The sequence below is a fragment of the Mastomys coucha genome, unplaced genomic scaffold (assembly GCF_008632895.1).
Source record: "Mastomys coucha isolate ucsf_1 unplaced genomic scaffold, UCSF_Mcou_1 pScaffold8, whole genome shotgun sequence".
Taxonomy (NCBI): Eukaryota; Metazoa; Chordata; class Mammalia; order Rodentia; family Muridae; genus Mastomys; species Mastomys coucha.
In genome coordinates this window covers 52,225,866-52,238,265 of record NW_022196914.1, presented here as the reverse complement: position 1 = coordinate 52,238,265, position 12,400 = coordinate 52,225,866, and the positions used below count along the sequence as shown (strand labels likewise).

The 12,400-nt window shown below is 41.2% G+C and overlaps 1 protein-coding gene across 1 annotated transcript in view; it reads right to left on the bottom strand.

Moving 5' to 3' along the window:
* Acot12 (acyl-CoA thioesterase 12) overlaps positions 1 to 12,400 on the bottom strand; it is a 40,878-nt gene that overhangs the window by 12,971 nt on the left and 15,507 nt on the right. The window contains exons 3-5 of the mRNA XM_031360769.1: positions 11,609 to 11,669; positions 9,427 to 9,528; positions 6,250 to 6,385 (exon numbers count right to left, since the gene is read on the bottom strand). Coding sequence (XP_031216629.1) covers positions 6,250 to 6,385; positions 9,427 to 9,528; positions 11,609 to 11,669 — 299 coding nt within the window. The remainder of the gene's footprint in view (positions 1 to 6,249; positions 6,386 to 9,426; positions 9,529 to 11,608; positions 11,670 to 12,400) is intronic.

Sequence of the window (12,400 nt, the reverse complement as noted above, 5' to 3'; positions counted from 1 at the left end):
AGGATAGGTCTTCAAGTCTTCAAAACTGTCAGAATTTTGATTAAAGTAATGGTTCCATTTAAATTGGATCCTTTTGTGGTGGAGAAGGACATGGGAGGGCAAAGAAGGGTAGATTTTTTTAATAAGATTTATTTATTATACATACATAAATACATAATGTAGCTGACTTCAGATGCACCAGAAGAGGCCATTACAGATCTCATTACAGGTGGTTGTGAGCTACCATGTAGTTTCTGAGATTTGAACTGAGGACCTTCAGAAGAGCAGTTAGTGCTCTTACCCACTGAGCCATCTCGCCAGCCCCCAAGGGTAGACATTTTGATGATGACCTGTCATTATTTTGTTGGTGATGATAGTTTTACTGTTGTATGCCCACGCACAAACTCAAGTTGCATGCTTTAAATATGAACCATCTATTGTATGTCAATTAAACTTCAATAAAGTCACTAAAATAAAGAAGTCTGAAATCTGAGGGGCCACTGACAGAATGCTACTCTGGGGAGGAGAAAGATCTCTACACCCCAGGGGCCATGCTAGGCTAACAGAGCCCAGCAGGCAGTGCGTTCATGTAAACCCAGCTGTTATTAAGAGGAAATGAGTTGTCACGAGAGCAGTTTCTTCTAGTTGATCAGAGCTTGGCTCTAGGCTCCTTTAGCTCCACTTTATTAGGGGATTTTAGATCATAACTAATTGGTGATCTATTTCTTTTATGTTTTCCTTCCCTCTATCGATCATTCCAGTCCTTTGCTGAAAGTGTGGCAACAGCTCCCTTGCCCTAGATGAACTCTCAGATCCTTCCTGTCCCCCCCAGCCCATGTGACCAGCAGCTTCCCCAGCCAGGCCTCCTCCTCTCTTTGCTGTGCACATTGGCCTTTTACCAGTTACTATGAAGAACACTGTCTTTGAAATCAGAGCATTTCCACAAGCCCCTTCTGATGCTGCACCCCAACCCTACCATTTCCTATGTCTTCTCCCACTTAACTTTTATTCCATCCTGGATCATATCAGTGATCTCAGAGGTGCCTTCTTTCTACAAAAACATGTGGTAACTAGGGCTGGGAGACAATGAAGCACTTGCTGCACAAATTTGAGAACCTGAGTTGGATCCCCTAGAACCCACAAGTCAAAGCCAGGTGCTGTGGTATGACCTTATAACCCCAGGATTAGGGAGGAGGAGCAAGGAAAGTCCCTGAGGCTTGCCATATGTTAGTCTAGATTAATCTGGAACTGGTGAGTTTCCTGTTCAGTAGAGACTTGTCTCAAAAAACTAGGGTAAGGAGTCGTTGAGAAAATACTACTATTAATACCCATAGAAGGAGTTGCAGAGACTAACTATGGAGCAGAGACTGAAGGAAGGACATGACAACCTAATATAGCTATCTCCTGAGAGGCTCTGACAGTACCTGACTAATACAGATGTAGAGGCTCACAGCCATCCATTGAACTGAGTACAGGGTCCCCAATGAAGGAGTTAGAGAAAAGACCAAAGGAGCTGAAGGGTTTGCAGCCCCTTAGGACAAACAACAATATGAACTAACTAGTACCCTCAGAGTTCCCAGAGACTCAACCACCAACCAAGGAGTATAGATGGTGGGACTGATTGTTCTGGCAGCATGTGTATAGTAGAGGATTGCAAAGTCGATCATCAATGGGAGGAGAGGCCCTTGAACCGGCGAAGATTCTGTGCCCTAGGGCCAATAAGTGGGAGAGGGTAGGGTGGCAAGCATGGGGAGGGGGGAGGCAACAGGGGTTTGTTCTTGTTGTTTTTGTTTGTTTGTTTGTTTGTTTGTTGGAGGGGAAACTGGGAAAGGAGAACCATATAACATGTAAATAAAGAAAATATCTAATAAAAATAAATAAATAAATAAATAAATAAAAGAAAATACGACTATTGACTTGCTTCCACACACAAGCACACATTTTCATGCACACTTGCATACGAATATATACACACTCCAATAAAGCTATATGTATATGTGTGCGTCCATACATGTTTGTGTGTGTGTGTGTGTGTGTGTGTGTGTGTGTGTGTGTATGTGTATGCAATGATTAGCCATGCTAATTCTTGCAATACCAGGACTAACAAAGATTTGTTGAATGAATAAAAGAACTTGACCTTGCTGAGTCATTCCACATTGTGGTCCCTACTCTTAGTAGACTATTTCAAGGAAATGCGATGGCCGTACTGCATCACGTAAGAAATGCCTGCTGCTTGCGTTAGATCTCATTCTTCTCCGCTTGCTTAAACAGTATTATCAACATGCAAGTTCTCTAATTAAGTGGGTGTGAAATAATATATCGTGTTGGTTATAATTTGCATTTCATTGAGTACTAATGAGGTCCAACTTCTTTTCATATGTACATTAAATATCCTTGCTTAATTAAATATCTGTATCATTTGCTTCTATTCTACCTCTGGAAGTTCAATTAACAAATGTTAGATTCTCAGCACACACTCACACACAATCAGACACACATGCCATTTATCTATCTTGTTTCTTTGAGATGGAGTCTTAGCTATGTAGCCTAGGATGTTTTTGAACTCCTTACACAGCTTTAGTCTATTCTATGTCCTGCCTGTTTCACAGCCTCAAACTTGTAGTGATTCTTCTGCTTCAGCCTTCCAAATGCTGGGGTTACAGGCGTCATCCACCATGACCAGTTACATATACACATTGATAGACACTCTCTCTGTTTCTTTGTCAAACTTTTTAGATCATCTCTTTGTTCTTGAATTGCACATTTAATTTGCACTCCTTTCTCATCTAACTGAGTACATAATGCTGCTGTGCATTGGCTCCAAGGCCTCACAGCTGCTAGGCAAACATTCAAGCACAGGCTGCATTCCAAGCCCTCTTACTCATTAGGTTCCAGTGGCCTTGTTATATCATCTCCTTATATAAATGGTCTTAATACTTTGTGATTCTGGTGTCACTTCTCGATCTTTGGGTCTTACTGATTTCAGTCCCTTGCGATATTTTTTAAAAAGCCCTATTGCCTGGAAATTATCTGAGGAAACCGCTGAAGCTGGATTAAAGTCCCTTTTCCACAATGGATTTATATGTCCTGTCACTGATTGCAGTGAGGCTAGAACATGGTCCACACTGTATTAAAGTTCACATGATCCGCTTCTACCCAGGCAGCTCATGAATTTCCAGCACCAAGTCTGCAAGAAGAGAATCTTGGGACTGGATTCTCAAAGGGAATGATCCCTCCATACCGCCAGGGCTACTGCTAAAACAGAAAGGCACCCACCAGGGCTCTCTGAAGGGGTGGGGACTATACGTGGACTCGGGGAGGGTCCTTAGGCGATTACAACCTCCCATGATTTCCCGGTTCACCTTTAAACCTAAGACAAGTACCTGGGTCTAATGCAGGGGGTAGAACAGCCTCTCTCTGCTTCTTTTACGTTCTCAAGCCACTGTTGATGTCACTGCTTTCCTTTCCTTTATGCCTCCGGGGACAGACTTGCAAACAAACTGTAGATTTTCCCCAGATATCAAGACTACTTCTACATTGCTATAAACAAAACTGGTTTGTTTTCTGGGTGATTTCATTTTTTTTAAAGACACGCAAAATCCTAACCTAACTTCTATTTATTTTGAGTTTTCTAAGTATTATTCTGAACCAGATCTTGCTATGCTGTACAGGCTGGCTCAGAACTCCAGAGTTCAGGCAATTTTTTGGCATCAGCCTTGAGAGTATCTGGGACTCAGGTGCATGCCACTGTTCCCTGCTCTCTGATTACAAAACTGATTTTATTAGATGAGATTCTAAAAACAGGATGAGTTAGTGCTGATTGAGATATTTTCAGTTTAATATTGCTTGTCCAAATGGTATCATTTTATCCAGAAGAAGACATTAACTCTGTTTACTTAAAACTGTCTATAAATTATATTATAAAGTGATAAAACTCTAAGTGCCTAACTGTTTAACTGCTGCATTATCAGAGCATGTACATGGCTATACATAGCAGCCGGGAGGGAGAATCACTCTTTAACTGTATGTCTTCTCCTGCTTTGCAAATTCCTTACTCTGCACATGCATTATTGATTTTTAAATGATAATAAAATAATTACAAAATAAAAAAATTAATAGGGGTCTTAAAAATCTGAAAAACATTAAAAAAAAACAGAATTAGGCAGTTTCTTCTTTTCTGAGGAGTAATGAAACAAAAAGTCACTCACTTCCTGAAAAGGCATAGGCAACACACACAGGACAACTGGGGAATCACTCCTTGTAGATTAAACACGGACAGGTATCAGCTATGCCGCGTATGCAGAAGTACACGGAGGATCAGTATCTTCTGTGTATGTCTTCTTGTAGATTAAACGTCAATCAATGGGGGGAAAAACAGAGCATCCCCAGGTCCAGAGAACAACTCAGGTTAACAGACCTGACTGGTGCTAAGTCTAGTTAAACACTCCTTATTCTGCAAGCCAAGTGATAGAGTTCAGTGGCTGCCTATTGACTGTTCTAAATACATTCTTTCATCATCTTACTTGGTCAACTTCACGTTTGTTCTGTATTATTTTTTTAGATCAGGAACTTTGACCTGAATTCGGGTAACTTTATTCTAAGCTCTTGTTTTCCTTCTGTACCTCCAGAGGGATCAACCGGGGCAAGGCCCTGAGGGTCTGATTTCGTACTGACAAATTGCAATTAAAATAGCCCAAACCTTACTTCTCTCCGACTCCCACCAATCCAGGGGTACAACAACATGTTCCATCATCCTTTTACAAAATCTAATCTCATCTTTCCACTTTTCATATGAAAATATAGAGGCTGAAATCAACAGTGTTCATTTCCTTCCTTCACACCTCAAAGGGTGAAAAGTGCTTTAATCAGTCTAACATTCTGATATTATAGATCCCATAGTTCAGTAAGGATGATCTGTCTACCTTTGTTTAGAATATGTTTTCTAATTTCAAAAGTCTCTCTGAGACCTAAGGTTGGAAGTAGACAGACCATGTGCCCTATCACACCCTGAAATGTCAGAGCCCATTGTTCTTTCTTTAAGAAAAATTGCTTTTAAGGGCTTTATTGGGGACTCAGGAGTTAGTAATATTTCCAAAGTGAAGATCAAGTTGATATGACAGAGTTAAGTTGTTTCATTAAGAAGAATATAGGATAATCTATGCTCGGATAGGTTAAGATAAATCTATGAGAAACACTCGAAAAATAATCTCTAAGTCTAAACTGAAGCAAGCACTAAATGGCTGTGAGACTTTTACCTACCTCAACCTCCTTCTTGTAGCTCCTCCCTCTAACTCCTTCCCACCCCTTCAGCTGTCCTTCACTGAGCCACAGAATCTGGACCCTGGACTTCTTCAATGACTGTCTACATTATTTTAAAATGATTCACGTGCTTGAAACTAGGGTATGAATTTTTCAAGTGCAAAGGTCTTGCATCATTTTTGCATTCTTATGGGGCAAGCATGTTCCTAGCAGGTGGTGGGCAGTAATACATCAGTCCTAGATGGAAATAAGCAGTTGGGTGTTCTTTAGTTCTTGATGCTGAGTGTGAAGGAGCCAGACATCCACAGGACAACCCATGAGCTCATCCTCATCCACAATCACACAGTCACATCCTGCTCCTCCAGCAAGCATAGAGCAAACACATCTTGGAACTCTTTATAAAGAAACTCTTCTTAGCACTGTAATTTAATGATAAAGTCTCTTCTTCCAAAAGCATAACTGACAATGGCTATCACTCTTTATGAAGTCAGTAAATCATACCAGCATTCAGGAATTGTGAAGAGCAACATAAACATGAATACTCCTTTTTTTTTTTTTTCTTAAAGCCGACTTCTACTTCAACAATGATCATATCAACCATCCCGATCAGCCTGGAATCACAATGAAGTTTACCGTCCTCAAAGCAATGCCCATTGACTCTGAGGGCCATGAAGACTGAACTAGATCCATCTTCTCTCCTACCCACTGGGTTCTGGTGTAGTTGTCCCATGACCCTAGTGATGCCTCCTGGTCATCATGAGGCCTCCAGACTTCTGACACTCTACCTTCTCTTCTTTGTCCTCTTCCTTCTCCCCATTCTATCCTGGCCTATTGCCATCCTTTGCCTCTCTTTCTCTTTTCTGTGCCCTCCTTCAGAGTCAGTGGAGCTGGAACTTCTGTGAGCCTCTCTAGTTCTCAGAAACGATTCACTCCATCCCCTGTCTTATACATGTGCCCTAGGAAAGCCCCCTTCCTGCATCACATACACAGTGAGGGTGTAGACCTACTCACCACTGAACCTGCTGCTTTCCTTCATAATGTTGCTAAAGGTGTTCTCATGCTGCAATCGGACTTTCCTTCTTTCTGAAGCCAGATTGTGCTCGACTTGCTCTTGCTCCGTTTGAAGCAGGACAGGTTTTAAGTGAACCTAGAGGAAGAAAGTTTATCTTTAGTTTTGTCATTCACTGCCTCCTTAAATTATGAATGCCCAATGTGAATTTTGCAAAAGCAGATGCCACACCATATGGTTTCTGACTCAAGTAAAGGGAGTGTTTATTGGTGATTCCATGAAACATTCTGGTGAAATCTTTTCTTCAAATGTTTTCAATTAAAAGGCCAAAATGGGCTTTGTTCTTTCTCATTTGTAAGCTGCACTTGTTTATTTTTCTCATTTTATAATTTTTTTCCAGTGGAATTACAGAATATAAAATTCTATAAAATATGAAATCAACAAATGAGGTGTGAGATTATAATGTCACTGAATTTTTATTGTAATTTTTCCTGTCTTTTGCAAAATTAAGACATCAAAGGAAGGTAATAAAGGCATTCTAGAGAAAACTATCTAGTACCAAGAGCTATTCTAGATATGGAGATTTCATCAAAACAGTGTCTAATAGGGAAACAAAGAATCAATATGTTATGTTATCGTAACACTTCATCTGCCCTCCAGAAACCCCGGATGCATCAGAGTCCAGGCTCCAGCTCCACCAGAGACGCCCATGTGCTGACCCTATGTGGAAAGATCTTGGCAGCTCCAGGATACCTCCAGTCTGAACTTCACCTTTCACCCAGATATGGGCGAAAAATCAAGTGACTCTTAATGTGCTGTTTAAAGTCCAAAGCTCCCTGCATTGCCTATCTCGGTTGTTGGCATGTGTAGATTGACCATGACTCTGCCTGAGTTGCCTATCTCAGTTGTCAGGAACGTGTACAATGACAGCAGCTCTACATTTTCACAGTTTGGTTGTATGGTCAGCAGGATATATTAGGTGGCCTGGGAAATTTATACCTAGGCTCTCCTGAAATGAAGATCCTTGCATCCATCATGAGGAATCCTTGTCTACAAAGTACATTATGTGTGCCTGAAAGGAACTTGAGAGCAAGTGCTGCCTATAGTTGAAGCCCTTTGAAGATGGCTGGGCCATCCTTTTCCCACTGTTTCATTTCCTTCCACACAATTCAGTCTTGTGAGTCCTCCTAATTACTTGGCCTGTTTAACTGTTGAACCAAATCTTGTTAATCATTGCCAGCTTTGTCCTGAGATAAACTCATTTTGAACAGAGATCCTACTATTTCTTGTGGTACAGACCAAACCACAGCCTCTCATGTCTCTCTACACGCTATGCTATGGAATGAGAAAGTGCCAACTGGAAAATTAGTTGATCTGGGAAAGGTGCTTTGCAGTTTATGTTGATTAAAGGAGCCACTTACAGTAGCACCATTGTCTCTGTAGAGAAGGGACTGAGATGTCCCAGCATGAGCCTATTCCAATTGTTCCTAAATCCAAAAATGAGAGGTTTGAGGCTGAAGGGGGAAAAGATGACCTTTCCTTCCAGGTACGGCAGTGAATGGTGATGTAGCCATCCATTTGCCGTCAAATATGGGAACTCTGTACCCAGTCCCATAACACCCTTATTCTGAAAAGTTTAAAGATTTTGAAGTATTCAGGAAGAAACTAAAGCAAGACCTCTTTTACTGCTTCGATTTTCATGAACTTAATAGGTTCAATTTGTGGCCCAGGAAGGTGCACTTTTTAGATAATTTAAGTAAGAAGTGTGCTTTTCAGTTTGGAAAGTAGTATCCTTGGGCAATGGGAACTTGCTGGTAGCACATTTAATATGAGGTGTATAGTACAGAGTGACTTCTATGGGTCACCGGCCAGCCAGGGATGACTGTGTTCTAGCCCTGCTGTGCCCTCAGCACAGGTTTGGAGCAGCTGCAGAGCATGGTTAGTGGCCAGCTTCACTGGCTGCAGTGGAAGCCTGGCTTTGTCCCAGCTGCGTTGACATAGGAGACACTCTGAGGAAGAGTTCAGACACAAGGGAGGTATGAGCAATAGACCTGGCCATTGGGCAGGAGAAGCCACTTCACCTACTCTTTGACGATTCTTGAACAAAATACTCACATAATAATTTGAATTATAACATTTTTCTTTTTTGTTCTTTTTTCTTTTCTTTAATTTTTTATCTATACTCCAGATTTTGTTCCCCTCCCAGTCCACCCTCCAACTGTTCTACATCCCATACATTCTCCCCTCCCTCTGTCTCCATGAGAATGTCCACACCCCAACCCCATCAGCCCTCAAACTCCCTGGGGCCTCCAGTCTCTTGAGAGTTAGGTACATCTTCTCTGATTGAACTCAGACCCGACAGTCCTCTGCTGTATATGTGTTGGGAGCCTCAAATCAGCTGGTATATACTGCCTGGTTGGTGGCCCAGTGTTTGAGAGATCTCGGGGGTCCAGGTTAATTGAGAGTGCTGGTCCTCCTACAGGGTTGCCCTCCTCCTCAGTTTCTTCCAGCTTTTCCCTAGTTCAACCACGGGGCTTAGCAGCTTCTAGCCATTGGTTGTATGCAAATATCTACATCAAATCAAATGTGTTGATTTCCCTTAAGTAGAAGGAATAAAAAGAAACCATGGCATCCTAAATTGTGGTAGATCTGGGCTCAGGCTGGCTAGGAGCTGGGCAGTGTAAGAGGATGCGGTATTTCTTTGAAGATGTTTTCAGCAGGGATGTCCTAAAGTTATTTTTAAACTTCACTGATTCAGCAACTTTGATACTTTCCTGATGATCTACAAAAATGACTGGACTGAGACTTTCATCTCCTTACTGTATTTTTCATGCTTAAAAAAAAAAAAAAACAGTTCAACAATTTTAAACTCCATAACCCAAAAAAGAACTAACTCAGTAAGCGATATTTTTGAGAAGTCGATATGACTTCCAGATGATTCAAAACACCGTTTTCCCTCTTTCTTAAATTTGGTCTTTTTTTTTTTTTCTTTAAGTTATTTCTCTCAAAAGATGTTCTTGTTCAGTTCTAAGATGTCAACACAGAATAATACCAATAAATATCAATGAGTAAAAAATCTTGAGCAAGTGAGTCTTGCAATAAGAAAAAAGTAATTCTGAAGCAGTTGTTCCTCTGTCCCTGGCTTACAAGAAAGCTGTCCGTTCACACAGAAAATGTACCTTTTCTTTGCCAAGTGGTTTAGCTACGAACGTGGAGAAAGCCACGCAGAGGAGCTTCTGGTCACCAGTGAACTTGTCCTGGACTCTGACCTTGATACTGATCTGCAGGGAAGGAAAACAAACCACCAGTCACCCCGATAACAGATTCAACTGCATCACACATGCCTCCAAGCTTGTCTTTCAGTTTTTAAATGACATGAGCATTTTAATTTATCTTTGTGACACTACTATCTCAGTGGCAATCTCTACACTATGACAAATGAAACCCTTCTGACGTTAGGAATACACATAATTACTGTGAAAAATGTGTGGGATCTAGCTATTTAGAGTATGTTATGTAAGCCTATTACCCAGAGGAAATGTTAATTAACTTTTAGGTTAATTTTCTCCCAGATACGCATAGGTTATACTACATATTACACACACACACTCACACACATGTAATATTGCACATGTGCTTTTTAATGTGTATATGCTCATCAATGTTTATATATATCATAATTTTATCATGTTGCATTTGAAGTTCTATATTCTAATTCTTAACAAAAGTTTGCCTTGTTGCAATAAGCATTTTAAAATCATATTACTGGTGAATACCTTCTCAAGAACAAGACAGCCACCCAGAGGGAGGAACTGCCAGTTTTAACCTTTAGTCATTAGGTAACCCATGATAACGGGCAGGGATCTGCCATGTTAGCTGCAGCTTGGTTTTCTCCGTTTGTCCTCTTCCGGGGCAGCCAGCAAGTGACCGAAGCATTTTGTGAGGATGCTGCAGTGGCGTCTCTCCCTCTGTGTGAATTGCCCTGAAGCTGGCTCTGCAGATTTGCATTCCACAGGAAAAAGACTCAGATTTGGTATAATAAACACTCTCCTCATATCTCAGCCAGATAAGCAACACTATCTTCTAAGAATAATGGGCAAGCTGAGGTATCTCACTGAGTTCAGCACTGAGTAATGAATGATAAAGTGTATGTATTTCTTCATCCTCACCAGGAACACCATGTACAAAAAGAATCAATAACCCATGAGTCACCTTAAGTCACTTAATTTAAAACAGAAATTAGCATATGCATGGCAAATCTTACGTTAACTGGATAATAATAAACCAAATATAAATCAATTATTCCTCACTTCTATAAATAGCCCGCACCCACATAGATTTTCATGTTAGGGAAACAGGCAGGGAAGAATAAAATAAAAAATCAAACAAGAAAAGCATAGCTACAACTCTGGAGCAGTAAAGTTCAGACACTATCAGCTACTAGGACTGCATCCTGAGGTTTATGTGATAGACAAGTGCCTAGAGACAGGGCGTGGGGAACTCACTGTGTTAGGGAAGAGTAGGTAAGACTGGAGTTATACTCCGTGAAAGGAAGAAAACTAGATAAGAAGGAGTGGAACATAATATTGCCTTTTCATGCTGAAGGTAATTCCAAGGTGACTGTACCCAAAGGGAAACCCAGTTCTGCTGAGTGGAAGAAGCAGAAGTCAAACAGATCAAGGGATCTAAAATTTGTTGGACAGAGTACCAGAAAAGAGATATCTACATAAAGAGAGAAATCTGGAAATATACATGTAATCTTCTTGGGTCTTTGGGTTGATATTAGTCTGAGCACCCGTATCATGAATCTCACAAAGCCAGACCAGAATAACTTCTGAGGAACCTGCATCACATTAGGGAGTGTGATGCGGATATTTTCAGCTCTCCCACACTGCTAGGAATCTTCTGAGTTCTCTCTCTCGGCAGACCTCACCAAACATTTGACTTTCATAGAGCCCACAGAAGACCTCGACTTACAAGAGGCCTTTTATTGACTAGTTTTCATTGTAAGGGGAGGAGGTGTGTAAAGGGATGGAGACACAGAGTTTAGGTAATAATATTGCAAGAAGTAAGAAAGAGATCTATAGGTTTCAAAACACAACAAGAACACCCTTCTGTCTTGCATGTGAACTTTGCGTGTATCCTAAAGTAGCTGCCATCACACTGAGCTTGAGTGGCATGGCTGAGTTGGGGAACATCAGCTCTTTAGTATTCTAGTGTGTGTCTGACTACAGATTGAAAGGCTTTCTGAAACTCAGGATCTCTGTCAGATGGAAGCTTTGCTCTGAGCACTGAGCAGTTCTCTGAAAGCGATGAAGATGTGAGCCCCAACAGGCTCACCTAAGGAAAGATACCACTCACCTCCATGCTTGTGCTGAATGCCCTTGTCACTTTTGCTCTGATGGTAACAATTTGTCCAATTCTGTTTTCAAAAAGAAAGAAAGATCTCAGTGATCCTAGCGCATCTCATTTTAGACTTAGGGACTTAAGTAGACACATTCGGCATAAAGCAATTCCACCCTAACTTGCTAATAATACACATGTATCAAAAATTCAGGTTAAAGCTAATAGCACAGGTAGGACAGATGTTAACCATTCAAATCAGGCTTATAAGGTTAACAGACTCCCTCTATTTAATCAGAAAAGAGCTCTTTCAAGGACAGTGTACAAGGAGACCCTACCTGCAAAAGATACTTTTTGTGAGTAGCTGTTGTTCCCCATAGAAAATTCTGACAAGCACACAAGTAGACCTGCACCACGGATGTTTACTTTAAAACTTTAGTTAATAAACAGACTGGCAAACATACAAAAACAAACCAGGCCATCTGTCAGCCTTCTAGGTAGACATGGGTCCTCAGAGCTGCTCCTCAGCCCACCAACTCCCGATGTAACTCTGAAAACATTGAGGTCAAGTCCTTTGGTCACTGATCCATTCATCTTAGTGGAAGTTAAAAGCTGCCCAGTGTAAGCTGCTTTGCTGGCCCCAGCCCACCTGACTCCGTCTGAATCACTTTGTCATAGGTCTCTGCATACTCCTATTTGTGGGCTCAACCCTATCGCCTTGTCTCCTTCCAGCCTGTGGTGTCAGCTCTTACCTCTCTCAGTCTTCAACCTCTCTGCTTTCCTGATTTTGTCTTTCAGGCAATGAAAATA